This window comes from Ursus arctos, chromosome X (genome assembly GCF_023065955.2).
Source record: "Ursus arctos isolate Adak ecotype North America chromosome X, UrsArc2.0, whole genome shotgun sequence".
Lineage (NCBI taxonomy): Eukaryota > Metazoa > Chordata > Mammalia > Carnivora > Ursidae > Ursus > Ursus arctos.
Window position 1 is genome coordinate 102,325,843 of NC_079873.1, and position 14,546 is coordinate 102,340,388.

General features: G+C 39.5%; 1 protein-coding gene across 6 annotated transcripts in view; it reads left to right on the forward strand.

The window, feature by feature from the left end:
* Nucleotides 1-3,249: 3,249 nt before the first annotated feature.
* The window catches only part of OCRL (OCRL inositol polyphosphate-5-phosphatase), a 56,920-nt gene continuing 45,623 nt past the window's right edge, over nucleotides 3,250-14,546 (forward strand). Inside the window, exons 1-4 of one of the 6 annotated variants that reach the window (XM_057314341.1) lie at nucleotides 3,250-3,499; nucleotides 3,753-3,841; nucleotides 9,395-9,474; nucleotides 12,391-12,429. In XM_057314341.1, coding sequence (XP_057170324.1) covers nucleotides 3,461-3,499; nucleotides 3,753-3,841; nucleotides 9,395-9,474; nucleotides 12,391-12,429 — 247 coding nt within the window. In that variant the 5' untranslated portion in view covers nucleotides 3,250-3,460. Of the gene's footprint in view, nucleotides 3,500-3,668; nucleotides 3,842-9,394; nucleotides 9,475-12,390; nucleotides 12,430-14,546 lie in introns of those variants that run through there. The other 5 variants (XM_057314338.1, XM_057314333.1, XM_057314337.1 and 2 more) reach the window with 5 other exon arrangements.

A 14,546-nucleotide genomic window follows, 5' to 3' on the forward strand; every position in this document is an offset into this window, starting at 1 on the left:
TCATCTTGTTTCCATCCTCACTACTTACTGAAACCACTTACTTAGTGGTCTCCAGTGACTTCCTTGACACATTCAGAAAGTCTCTCCATCCTCGTTTTTCCATGCAGCATTTGACAGTGCTAGCCCTCCCCTACGTATTACTTCTTTGTTTTTCATTTTCATTGATTGCAAACAATTTCAAATGCAGGAAAAGTACATAAAATAATATAACCAATATATGTGCCCACCACCCAGTTCTACTGAATCTTGCAATGTTAACTTTGAAATTGTGTTTAAAGAAATAAATATTATAGATATAGTTGATATTTCCTATATGCCTCTCCCCAGTCTCAATCCATTCCCTCCCTTGAATTTGGCAATAATTATGCCCTTTCATGTTTTGTATACTATTAGTATTTATGTAACCATAAGCAACAGGTAATATTTTCAGACCTTATATAAGTAGTCCACTGCACATGTTCTGCTCTTTTTGCTCAACATTGTATTTTGAAATTTTACTCTGTTAATAGCTCGAATTATTCATTTTAGTTTCAAAATAGTGTTTAACTTCATGAATACCGTGATTTATTTGTCCATTCACCTGCTGATGGACATTTAATTTGCTTCCCTTTTTTTGAGAGTACAAGTAATGCTATAATGAACATTCTTTTTTAAAATTTATTTATGTATTTATTTGAGAGAGAGCATGAGCACACATGCATGCAGGTGGGAGGGAGGGGCAGAGGGAGAGAATCCCAAGCTGACTCTGTGCTTAGTGTAGAGCCCAATGTGGGGCTCGATCCCACAACCCTGAGATCCCGACCCTGAGATCATTGGGAAGGATAAGGATCCAAGGTACAGATGGAGCTGAAACCAAGAGCCTTTGCCCAACTGACAGGAGCCACCCAGGCACCCCTGCAATGAACATTCTTTTACATGTCTTCTTGTGCATAAAGGTTAGAGTTTTGCCTGGGTCTATACCTAGAAATGGAATTTCTGGGTTGAAGCGTATTACATATTCAACTTTATTAGGCAACGTCAAATTTCTCTTCACAGCAGCTCTACCAGTTCATGCTCCTTCTAGCAATGGATCAGGGTTTCATTTGTTCTACATCCTCAACAACACTTGGTGTTATCTGAATTTTTAAATTTTGCCAAATCAATAGTTGTGAAATGCTACTTCATCATTTTAGTTTTCAATTTCTCTGAATAGCATTGAAGTGAAACATCCTTTCATGTCTTTTTTTTAAAGTTTTTATTTATTTAAGTAATCTCTACACCCACTGTGGGGCTCATGGGACTTGAACTCATGACCCCGAGATCAAGAGTCACATGCTCTTTCGACTGAGCCAGCCAGGCATCCCCACCCTTTCATGTCTTTATTGGCTATTTGGGTTTCTTTGAATATGAACTCTTTATTCATAAATTTTGTCAATGTTTCTACTATGTTTCTTCCTTTTTCTTACTGATTTATAAGAAATCTTATACATCTGGACACTTATTCATTCATTAATTTAATCAATATTTTTCTAGTATATACGTTGTTCCAAGAATGTTTGTAGGTGCTGGGAATGTAGCTATGAACAAAACGGACAAAATTTCTGCCCTCATGGAACTTCCATTCTCGTGGGGGAAGGTAAACAGTAGACAAGATCAATAAGTAAAAGAGATAAAATAATGGATAGTGATAAATCCTACGGGAAAAAATGAACATGGAAGATGAATGAAGAGGCATGTTTTTGTGAAAGTGGGTAAGGAGATTACTGAATTGTAATTTTAAATAAAGTTGTCTAAGAAGTCCTCACTGAGAAAGTGACATTTGAACAAAGACCCAAAGGAGGTGAAAGTGCAAATAAGCAGCAAGTGCAAGGGCCCTGAAGCAAGAGTGTGCCTAGAAAGGTCTAGGAATAACAAGGAGCTGTGTAACTTGGCAAAGTTGCAGAGAGCGGTGGGAGAGAATTCTGTAAGGTGATGACAGCTAAAAATATAGAACCTCATAGGTTATCCTTTGCCAGTTAAATGTATCAAAAATATCTTCTCCCAGTCTGTGGCTTGTTTTTAACTTGTTTATGTTGTCTTGAAGTATATACATTTTGAAATTTAATGTAGTTAAATGTATCTATCAATTCCTTTATTGTTTGTGCTGTCTGGTGTCTTAAGTAGTCATTCTTATCTTTTATTCCAAGCTCATAAAGATACTCTGTTTTCTTCTGAAAGCTGTAAAGTTTTGGTTTTTCACATTTGGATCTTGAATCCACCTGGAATTGAATCTTTTCTCTATGGTATGAGGTAGGGATCTAGTTTTATAATTTTCTATATGGATGATCAAGAGTCCCGGAACCAGTTAGTGAATAATCCATTCTTTTTCCACTTATTTGAAATGCCACATATGTTGCGTATCAACTTTCCATATATGTGTGTGGATCTGTTTGAGGCTTTGTATTCTGTTCTATTGGTCTGACCAGCTCCACACCACACTGTCTTAATTACTATAGCTTTAAAATCAGTCTTGCTATGTAGTCCACTGTAGATTTCTTGAGCAAGTAAAACACACAATTGAAACATTACTCCAGGAAGAAGTTTCTTATGATTATCAACATAGTAAAATGGTCAAAGGAGAGATCAGGAGAGCTACCAGGAAAGTGATGGGGGGTGCAAATGGAGAGAAAACAAGGAATCTAAAAGTAATTCCAAAGAAAATATTAATAACGTTTGTTGACCAATTCCATACAGAGAAATTAGGATAAAGGAAGAAAGCACATGGCTTCGAAGTTTTAAGCCTGAGTGGCTGTGTTAAATAGTGAGTTAGTTTTGTGTTAACCAGTGGGGTGTGTTGCACAAGGGGTCTGGACCCGGGAAGTGTATTTGGTCGTTGCCTGCTTAGAGATGACCTGGAGGGGACGCAAAGGAAAAGCAAAGATATGAGCTTTGGGGTTTTTTTCTAAAGATTTAGGTGGTGGAAGGAAGAAGAGGAAGGGGAAAACATCTGAGAGGTAGGATAACCAGCAAGGTGCGTTATAACTGTAATAAGGATTTTTTTAGTGGATGATGTAGGTCCTATTGGTCCAACACATTTGAGTTCTTTCATAGGTGTAGCTGTGTTTTGTTTCTGTGGCAATCTTCAAAGCCCACAGAACAATTCCGGTGTCACAGACAGCATTTAAAACGCACTCCTCCCTGGACGTGGTAGAGACGCCCCCGGTCCATCGGGTCTCTCGCTGCAGTTCCGCAGGTTGGCCGCAGGGGGCGAAATCTGCGGCGGCCTGGAAAACTGGCGGGGGCGCGAGGCGCCGCTCTCTCTCGGGTCAGGCTCTCGGCTCTCGGCTCCTGGTTCCCGGCTCCGGGTTCGCGGCTCCCGGTGCCCTGTGCGGAGCTATTCTTCAAACGACGCGCAGCCGAGGACTGTGGGTGAGGACGGAGGAGGCAGTGTCGTCGGATCCGCCCGCAGTCCGCAGCCCCACTGAGCTCAGAGGCCGCTGGGATGGAGCCGCGGCTCCGGATCGGAGCCCAGCCCCTTGCTGTATCCGCCTGAGGGAAGGGGGAGGGGAGGCCGAGCAGGGCCGGGGGGGGGGGGAGTGCGGGGAACTGCGGAACGCGGTGGAGGGGTTGGGGGGCTGTGGGGCCCAGAGGCCGAGCCGAACGGGGGAATGGGGCCGGCGCGGGACGCGATGCCTTGGGCAGTGGGGAGAGCGGGCAGAGGGGTGGGAGCCTCTCTCCAACCCGCACCGCGCCACCCCTCCCTGGCCGCGCATCTGGAGGAGACCCTTGACTAGTGCCTGCATACTATCGAGGGTATGGAGATGAAGGGTACTCTTCGGGAGCCCTGCGCCCTGACGCTAGCCCAAAGGAACGGGCAATATGAGTAAGTAACCACCTGATTACCACGAAGTAGGGGAGCCTGCCATTACCTCCCAACCCCAAACCGCGACAGGCCACCCACCCTCCTCCCCCTGAGGCCGCGTGGGCAACAAGTTCAGGCCCAGGTGTGAAGTGCGAGTGCTGTAGCATGGGGCTTTGTCCCCAACTTCCAAGCCGCCAGATCGCTCCTGGCAGTGTGGTTCAGTGGAAGGACTCAACAGGCGGGCGTTGAAGCAGGAAGCCTGGGTTTTTAGTTCCTGCCTCTGCAACTGACATGTGTTGTGTAACCTTGGGCAAGTCAATAATGCTTTCTGGGCCTTGGTGTCCTCATCAGTTAAATAAAAACATTAATTGCCTTTACCTTATAGACTTTGAAGTTGTAGCTGGAAGAAGAATAAATGCAAAAAATGGTTTGCAAAACGTTAAAGTGTTATAGAAACGCTTCGTTGTTAACCTTACAGAAGTGTCTTTTCTTAACCCCATTCAACTGGTTCCTCCAGTCTCCCCACCCCCTATTCCACTTGCTTGAAGGCATATTCATTAATTCAGTAATGGTTTAGTGTACACCAGTAACTGCCTCACTTATTGACTTGACTGATAGAAAAAGTAATGAAACATGTCGAAATATAAACATTTGGCAGTTTATCAGTGTGTGTTACCTTTTATTCTGCCTTGCATTTAGAAGCTCAGTGAATACTGTTGACTGATTGAATAAAAGATTATTTTGATAAGCTGTCACTATAGTTGCTGATCTCACTCCCTTTCCACTAATGCTTCATCTTAAAAGTATCCATGGTGACCACTACATATCATGGACCCTGTCCCTGTGTGCCCAAGCCACCTCCCTTGGTTGTTCATTGGTTTCTTGACATCAGAGTTTAAAAATCATTGGTCACTTAAATCCTGCCTTCTCCCAACATTGGATTCGGCCTAAAAACAGTTTTTCTCAGTCCCTGCTTTTAAATTGTCCATATCCAGTCTGTGTGTAATTTACACAGAGGATATTCCCACTAACCTAGCCTACACTTTTCTGAGACTCTTGGTGCCACTCTAACTGGACATCAGTTGGACCCATGCAGTAGCTTTTCCCTAGGTCCCGTTTGGTCAGCTCTGTTGGTGTGGCAAATTCATGTTGTTCTTCCCAGATTTCACCAAACCCTGGAAGACCGGTTAAATAGTAAATTCAACAGAAAAGTGAATTGAAAAGTGGAATACCACTGCAACTTCCAAAGGCTAGAATGAGTGGAGAGATGTGACCCTTGGGTAAATCAGTAAATTTTTTGCACCTCTGTTTACTCTTCTGTAAAAACAAAATTAGGAGGATTAAGTAAAATAGCTACATTGTTGAGATGACCACAGCCTAGGATGTGGTTCCTTGGTTTGATAGGTTTAGAGCTCTAGTTAGCTAATACGGAAGTGAGCAGCTGGCCTTGGGATAAATGCCTCATTCTATCTGGCCTCCTGTACTAGGAGAACTTTTAAACTTGGAGTGGGGGACGCCTGGGTGGCTCAGTTGGTTAAGCATCTGCCTTCCACTCAGGTCGTGATCCCAGGGTCCTGTGATCGAGTCCCACATTGGGCTCCTTGCGCAGCGGGAATCCTGCTTCTCCCTCTGCCTCTGCTGCTCCCCATGCTTGTGCTCTTTCTCTAACAAATAAATAAATAAAATAAAAAAAACAAACAAACAAATGGAGTGGTAGCTCTCCTGACTATTTCTGTCCTCTCCACAAAGAAATCAAAGTCTTATGTTCCATTTCTGTTTAAGGTACGAGGGTATAGCAACAACTAAGGCTTAATGGCTTGATATGTGCCAGGTACTCTTCTAAGCACTTTCCATGAATTAGTTCATGTAACCCTCATGTGAGGGTTACTGTGAAATTATATTCTCATCATCATCCCCCTTTTCTAGATTATAGAAATTGAGGCACAGAGAGATTAAGTCACTTGTTCGCAGGAAGTAGCATACCTGAGATTTGAACGCATGTAAAATTTCAGAATTACACTGTTTGAGAAGTTTCTTTTGAAATCCTTTATTGGAGACACCCAATACTGTCATATCTGTAATCCTCAGATTTTTGTCTCATGGGTACCTTCTCTGACTTGGATTCTTCTCAGAATTTTTTTTTTAATTTTTGGGCTTTTTATCTTAGAACTTGAAGCCTATTATAATCTTTAGTTCTGTAGTTCCTGTTGTCAACCATTGGAGAAATTTAGTTGAGAGAGTAAAATTAAAATTAAAAATAAGAGGTTTTTTTGAAATAGGGAATCAAACACTATTCATTTTTTTTCCAAGGATAATAGATTATGATGCAATCTGTTGTTTAATCTTTAACCTTCCTTGAATAAATCAAAGTATTTCTTAGAGGGGCGCCTGGGTGGCACAGCGGTTAAGCGTCTGCCTTCGGCTCAGGGCGTGATCCCGGCGTTCTGGGATCGAGTCCCACATCAGGCTCCTCCACTATGAGCCTGCTTCTTCCTCTCCCACTCCCCCTGCTTGTGTTCCCTCTCTCGCTGGCTGTCTCTATCTCTGTCAAATAAATAAATAAAATCTTTAAAAAAAAACAAAAACAAAGTATTTCTTAGGGATAATGCTGAGTCCACATTCACAATTTGTTACTCTTTTCTGTTTGGCAACTACCAAATTCTAATTTCCATTTTTTTGCCATATACCTATTATTTTTCATCTTTCTGTTCTAAAAGTAATGATTACATGTAAGAAGAATTTTTATACTTATTTTTAGCCCTATTCTTGCTGCAATTTATTTATTGACTAACACATAGTATATATTGGGGAATTGACTTAAATTCCAAGTTTATCTTTGTTTTGTGATGGATTATGGGGAGGTTGCACTTTTTAAATTGAGATATAATTGACATTATATTAGTTTCAGGTGTACAACATAATTATTCAGTATTTGTATATGTTGTAAAATGATCACAGTAAACCTAGTTAATATCCATCACCACACAGTTACAAATTTTTTCTTGTAGGAATTTTCAAGATCTACTCTCCTAGTATCTTTCAAATATACAATACAGTTTATTGACAGTAGTCACCATGCTATACATTACATCCCCATGACTTACCACTGATGACAACCACTGATCTGTTCTCTGTATCTATGATTTCAGGGTTTTTTGTTTTTGTTTTTGTTTTTAGATTCTACATATAAGTGAGATCATATGCTATTTGTCTTTCTTTGACTTTTTCACTTAGAATAATGCCCTCAGGGTCCATCCATGTTGTTTGTTTCATGATGGCTTTTTAAAAAATATTTTATTTATTTATTTTTGAGAGAGAGAGAGAGAGAAAACAAGCTGGGGGAGGGGCAGAGGGAGAAGCAGACTCCGGGCTGAGCAGGGAGCCAGATGCAGGACTCGATCCCAGGACCTTACGATTATGACCTGAGCTGAAGGCAGATGCTTAACCAACTGAGCCACCCAGGCGCCCCTTCATGATGACTTTTAACAGTACAATCCAGTCAAAGTTTTACTGCTAATGTTAAACACTCTATTTCTCATCTTTGTTTCTTCGAGATTATATTGGTTTGTGTTCATTTTCCCCAAAGTTAGCTCTTCCGCCTTCACTCTTGCTTTGTCAGTCTTTATCTAGTTTCTGATCTTCATCTGGGTTTATAGGAATTTCTGCTTAACTCATGAACTTTGCAGGCTGAAAGGAGCCTGCCCAGGGGCCCCTGGGTGGCTCAGTTGGTTAAGCATCTGACTCTTGATTTCGGCTCAGGTCATTATCTCATGGGTCCAGAGACTGAGCCCCATGTCCAGCTCTGCGCTCAGTAGGTAGTCTGCTTGAGATTCTTTATCTCCCTCTCCCACTGCCCTTCCCCCCACTCCTGCACACATGTTCTCTCTCTAAAATAAATAAATAAATCTGAAAGGAGCCTGCCTCATATTCCTCTAGTCACCTTAAAATATGAACCCTTGCAAATTAGGCAAGCAGAATCGGAGCAGAAAGACAGCATTAATATTTTTATTTCCCCTTAGTTCTAAGCAGTTCCTTTCCCCATGTTATCTCCTTTAAAGTTAACACATTTGAAAAAAGTTCATAAAGCTAAAACAAGTCCCCCCAAAAGACAACAAACTAGAAATAAAACCCTTCAATGATATTTTTTAATGTCAGAGGTTGAACAAATTATTTTTAGAAATTTATCTCTGTTTATAGTTTAGTTAAACTGGTTCATTTATTCAACCAATATTTATTGAGCATCTATTAGGCAGGAAGCAAAACCAAGTATGATAAGGTCTTTGTTTTCAAGGAGCTCAAATCAGTGAGGGAAATAAATATAACTGCAGTGGAAGGTGTATGTGCTTTATTAGAGGGTTAAACAAAGGGGATCAGGGTACTGGTTCTGCTTCCGGGAATTAGGAGAAGCTGCTAAGAGGAGGGGGTATTTGAGTTAGGTCTCAGGAAGAAAAGAAGAATGTTCCTGGCAAAAAGAACCACCTGAAGACTGCTTGATTTGGGGAAGCTAAGAGATGTTCAGAATGGTTGTTTACCAGTAGGTCAGACCTTGATTCTGGGCCACTAAGGATAAGTAGTAAATGAAAATTAATATTTCAGGAGTACATAGGAATTTAGAAGTCTTGCATTTCATACTGGGGGGCAAAATTCAGGCGTGTTTACCTAGAGATACCTGCATGAAGTTGGAAACCAGAGTAAAAACACAAGGAATGTAAAGGCCACTGGTTGTGATATCTGCTACCCTGTTGGTCATGGGTTATTTTAACTGATCCAGCTGGCTGGGCACCTCTTTTTACTTCTCCATGAACCTGTATACTTGTTTGTAGAGATAGAACCATTCTTTGGTAAAAACCCTTGGGAATATAATCTGAAGGCTAATTTATGAAATTTCTAATTCATTTATTCAACAAACTTGAGTGAGTACTAAGTTCCAGGCATTATGCTAGGTGCTAGAAATACTATAGTGAGGGGTGCCTGGGTGGCGCAGTCGTTAAGCGTCTGCCTTCGGCTCAGGGCATGATCCCAGCATTGTGGGATCGAGCCCCACATCGGGCTCCTTCGCTGGGAGCCTGCTTCTTCCTCTCCCACTCCCCCTGCTTGTGTTCCCTCTCTCGCTGGCTGTCTCTCTCTGTCAAATAAATAAATAAAATCTTAAAAAAAAAAAAACCAGCAGTAAATAATGTTAAAAAAAAAGAGAAAGAAATACTATAGTGAAAAGACAACTGTAGTCTGCCCTCATGGAGTTCACACCTAGCTACTCTTCACTCTGGTATGCATACTCTAAATGCGAATGCACTATAATTCTTGTTTTTAAGATCGTAAGCTGTGTTTAAGACATAGACTATTATATATTCTTTATGGCATAGGACAGTGTGGGTATTCAGATATTGATCATCACTAATATCCTCTTAGATCTAGAGCAATTTCTTGCTGTCATGATGCTCAGATGCAGGGAATAAGATACAGTAAGTCTAATAAAAATGGACTAGATTTGTGTAACAACACAGCAATATATTTTGTTGTTAAATGTTTCAGTTTTTCAGTAGCTATTCGTTGATGCATTCTTCTGTTTCCTAGGTTAATAATCCAGTTGCGCGAGAAGGAACAGCATGTTCAAGATATCATTCCTATAAATAGCCACTTCAGATGTGTTCAAGGTACTAGCTTTAATTGCCTAGCTAGTTTTACAATGTTTTTCCTTGGTCATTATCGCATTGTGTAATACCATACATATTTAAATTTGTCACTGCACATAAAATGAAATGCATTACTCTTTGCATAAAATGATAACATTACTAAGCTACTATTGAGAAGATGGTAAATGCTTTGTGAGTGCTGAAGGGTTGTACTGACATACAGATATAGTCTCACCTGCTTCCCTGGCTGGGGGTTAGAGGTGTATGTAGTCTGTTACTTATGTAGGTAGTCTTTTATGCTTATGCACCTATATGTGGATCTAAATGACATTCTTGGGTTTAACAAACACACTGCTCATTGTAAAGTATTAAAGTCACTTGGATTCACACACATTCAGCACTTTCTCCCCACACTATTTGAAATTGAAACATTTGGCAATAAGCCTTACCAGATTTTAATACCTTACAGTCAATTGTGCTGATTCTCAGACCTTGACATTGGTGAATCATAAGAAAATTGACTCCAAGGAGGAAATATTTGGCTTCTTGCCCTCAAATTTGGGGACAAAGAACAGAAAATCTGTTGTTTCATCTGCTACAATGAAACTCAAAATTTGGGAGGTTTGTGTGGGAGGTGTTGCTTCTGTTATCTCACATTGCTCTGGAAGGGAAATTGATTACTAGAGAACAAATGCATTATGTTTCCAGTGGGTTCATTGGCATCATCAGAAAGAAACATTCTGTATCAGCTGTAGCTTTTTGAAAAACTTGAATCTTACCTTACATAGATTTTTTTTTCTTAAGTTGCATTGAACTTTTTTTATCACAAAAGTAATACATATACTGTAGAAAGTTTGAGAAGACCAGAAAAGTATAAAGAAAGTAAGTACATTCCCTTCTGTGTGTTCTGCATGCCCTCATATTATGATTGCTTTTCCATCCTATAGGTATATACTGTGCCATTTTATGAGTAGCCCGTAATGTAGTTATTCCCGTGTTTGACATTTGGGGTTTTTTTCACTAGTTTAAATAGTAATGTGATGAATATCTCTGTACATAAATCTTCTTGCACATCTCTAAATAGGATTTATTCCTGTAAGTAGAAATACTAAATGGGTATGAGTTTTTAAGACAATATATATTAACAATTAAAAATACCTGCAGTGAATAGTATCCACATTGTATAGAAGAATGAAATCATCCGTTTAGCCTGCCCTGTGTGAGAGGGACATATTTGAACAAGGCAGCCACAAGCCATAGTAAGTTGCTGTGGTCATTTCACTTTTCATGGTGTAGCACCATTTATTACATACCTAGCCCTTTAAAGAGGTGAAAAGCCAAAGAACATGACCTTAGGTTTTAGCATTTTATTAACTCTGTACCTTTTGTACTATTTCTACAGCCACTTTTACCCTATTTCTCTTAGTATTCTTTTTAATAAGAAATAGATGGTAGATTGTTAGATTGTAATCTAAGAAAATATGTGTGTGCACACATGGTAGTTCCCCATAACAAAAGGAACAGTTACTTCCTTGAGTTTTTAGATCTTTTCTATTTCCCAACCTGTGCATCTATTTTGATAAGTCTATAAATACTTGGGTTTTAAAGAATTAAAGTTACTGAAGAACAGTGGGGAACTTACAGTACTTATGTCCTGATGCCCTATTGTCCCTTGCTTCATCATGCTAGTGAGAATATTGAAGCTATTTTTTTAATATTAGACAACTTAACTACTTAACCAGTAACTATTGTAGTAACTGAACAATGGGGCCAAATATACAATCCAAGCTTGTAAGGGAGCTAGAAAGGCTGAGACTACTCCATCTGGCCAGGGTAGATCCAGGCTAATCCTAAGGAGTCAGTACCCAGAGTTCAACTAGCCAGAAGGGTCTTACAGGTGCTGTTGGCCAAATCCAGGGAAGTCAGAGAGGAAGAGATGGGTTGCATCTAGACACTGGAGGTAAGGAAGGAAGTCCAGGAGAGCCAGCTGGGAGAAAAGAGAACTCTGAACTTAGAGACTGTGCTTTGCCCTGTTTTATACTTCCTTGTTGGGTCTGATAGGCCCGACCCCAGGTATTAATTGTAGCCTGAAGGTCAAGAGCTTAAGGTATTCTCTGATCCTAAATGGGGCAGAGGCAGAGGAAATGAGATCACTGGGAGGTTTTCAGAGACAAAATCTGAGTTAAAGTAATTCATCTCTGGGCCTTTGGGGTCATTTCCTTGGCTTTTTTTTTTTTTTAGATTTTTAAAATTTTATTCATTTTTAGAGAGTGGGGGAGGGACAGAGGAGGAGGGAGCCCCATGCTCAGAGCCCACAGAGCCAGTTGGAGCCGGATGCAGGGCTCTATCTCATGACCCTGGGATCACGACCTGAGCTGAAATCAAGAGTTGAGCACTCAACCACCTGAGCCACCCAGGTGCCCCTTGGCTTTCTTAAAGAATTATTTAGAGGCACCTGGCTGGGTCAGTCAGTAGGGCATGTAACTCTTGATCTCGGTGTTACATATTCAAACCCCAGGTTGGGTGTAGAAATTACTTAAAAATAAATTTAAAAAAAAAAAAGAATTAACTAAGTGACACAGTTAGATTATATTAAATCAGTGTGTTATAGTTTAGTGGAATTAAACTCACCTTCACTTGAATTAACATGTTTATATTGCCTACTATTGTCGTTCCTTGATTTGCTTTGAGGCGTTCCATTTGGTTATTTGTTCAGTTTAGTTTTCTTTTAGTTGAATTGCTCATAATCTTTAGAACCTAGTGCTTCCAAAATCCATTTTTAAAAATGCTAAACAAAAAAGCAAAGGATTTTTAATGTTTTCTAAGACCTAGGAGTGGTGACTGAGAGAAGCAGTTATTTATTTAGGCATATGCTTCTTTTAGTTGTAATGAATGGTTTTCTCTTCCCTAATCCTGTTCTTTCTTCTTTACCCTCAGAAGCAGAAGAAACTCTTTTGATTGATATAGCTTCTAACAGTGAGTACCATTCTGAATGGAGTTTATTTTCATTCAACATATATTTAATTGAATACCCACTATATTAAGACCCCTTTTTTGGCACATTTTAATTTTACCATCTTATCCTGTATTCTTCTTTTTCTTAAGGCAGCCATACAAATTAACTTTTCCCCCTAAAAACATTTAGTGTAAACATAAGAAAAGCCAGGTGGCTGGCAAGAATCTTTAAAAAGTTGAAGATGTGATCTGCTTCTCTAATGGTGAACTTCTTTGAGCCATCAGTATTTTTGCCATCAGTGGTTTTATGTTTTTTTTTAACTGCTGTTATATTTTAAAATTTTTTCTCAGTCGCTTTTTATTTTTGCATATGAAATCATAATGTTTTCCTTCATTCATTATATCATTTTGGGAGGCTATAGAGTCCCTCTTGTACTGGAGATACCTTGCTTGTCTCAGGCTACCTCTTTTTCCTTAAAATTATTTTGGTCATTTATTTAAGCTCCATCCCCTCAAGGCATCCCTTTATCAGAAAGAACATGGTCTTCCTTCTCACTGTTTCAGTTTTCTCATTTTTATCTGTTTGAAGCAAATCATCATTGACTTTCTGTGCAAGCTGTTCTCTGTTTATCATCTAATTGTACTGTGTTATGGGGAGGAGAAAATGGGCACTTGAATGCTACCTTGACTACTGGGTGGTTGCTATGGAAAAGAGTTTGTGACCACATGAATGTAAATCAAACTGGTTGCCTTATCTCTTGCTTGAGTCCTTGAATGAGTGGGGTTTAGCTCTTAGCTTGGGGCTATGGGTTATACATAATTTTGTTTAGAAACAGTCCCTGTCCTTGCCACCATTAATTTGTATTGAACAGTTTAGATAGGCTTTTTCTGGGGCGCCTGGGTGGCACAGCGGTTAAGCGTCTGCCTTCGGCTCAGGGCGTGATCCCAGCGTTCTGGGTTCGAGCACCACATCAGGCTCCTCTGCTATGAGCCTGCTTCTTCCTCTCCCACTCCCCCTGTTTGTGTTCCCTCTCTCGCTGGCTGTCTCCATCTCTGTTAAATAAATAAATAAAATCTTTAAAAAAAATAGATAGGCTTTTCTGATTTGGGTTTTATTATTCTTTTCTTTGGTCATGGATTTTAGAAGTCTTAAGAGTTGATTCTGAAAAGCTAAATAAACCCAGCTGCTGATTTCTGCAGGTATCCAAGAGAGCAAGTAACTTACTATCTATGTCTTCTTGTGCTTAGAAAGGAGAAACCAGAAACAACACTAAAAAAGCAAAATTTGAGCAAAAACAGTTCAGCAGTGACTGACATTGCTGTCAAGATAAGATTCCAAAATGTCCTGTTCTACCTGTAGAAAAAGATATTTGATCCAAAACTGAAAAGTTAAACTGAGCTGTGCCTTTTCTCTTATAAACACCTATTTATGGCATTAGTTCTTTTGGCTTCTTCTACATAGAAATTAGCCATGTGTTGCTGTGTCCAGAGTTTGAGTTACTGGATCATAGCAGGGTAATAGTTCAGTAACCACTTGAATAAAATCCTTTGTTATTTCTGCCCATTTAGTAATTTTGCAGTGAAACAGGTTTTATCTTGATCTTTGGGCTTCATACATAAGCCTTTAGAGCATATAGCATGTTGCGGGAGGGAGGCCCTGGGTTTGTTAGGCTGGCCTGATTTTAACGTAAATATGTATTTTCCCATTATCTGGATGTTGGTATTAAACCTTTTAAAATAATTTTTTCTGATTATTGAGGTAATAAATATATCTTCATTATATACAATATGGAAAATTCAGAAAAGTTTGAAGTATCAAATTAAAATTATGCTCCTGCAATCTAGAGATCACCACTGTAGTTAACATTGTTATGTATCACCTTCCAGTCTTTTATTTATGTTTTTATGTGATTGGAATCTTTATATGTAGTTTTTGTGCCGCATTTTCATTTAACATTATATTGTGAGCTTTTTCCATGTCATTTAAAATTACTTAAAAACATGATTTTAATGACTAATATTTCACCATAGGTTTGTGCCAAATTTTACTAAATTAAGTCCTTTATAAAATTAAGACACTGTCAAGGAACATGGTATATCACTCTACTAACTTATAGTTACTGAGTTTTAGATATTTA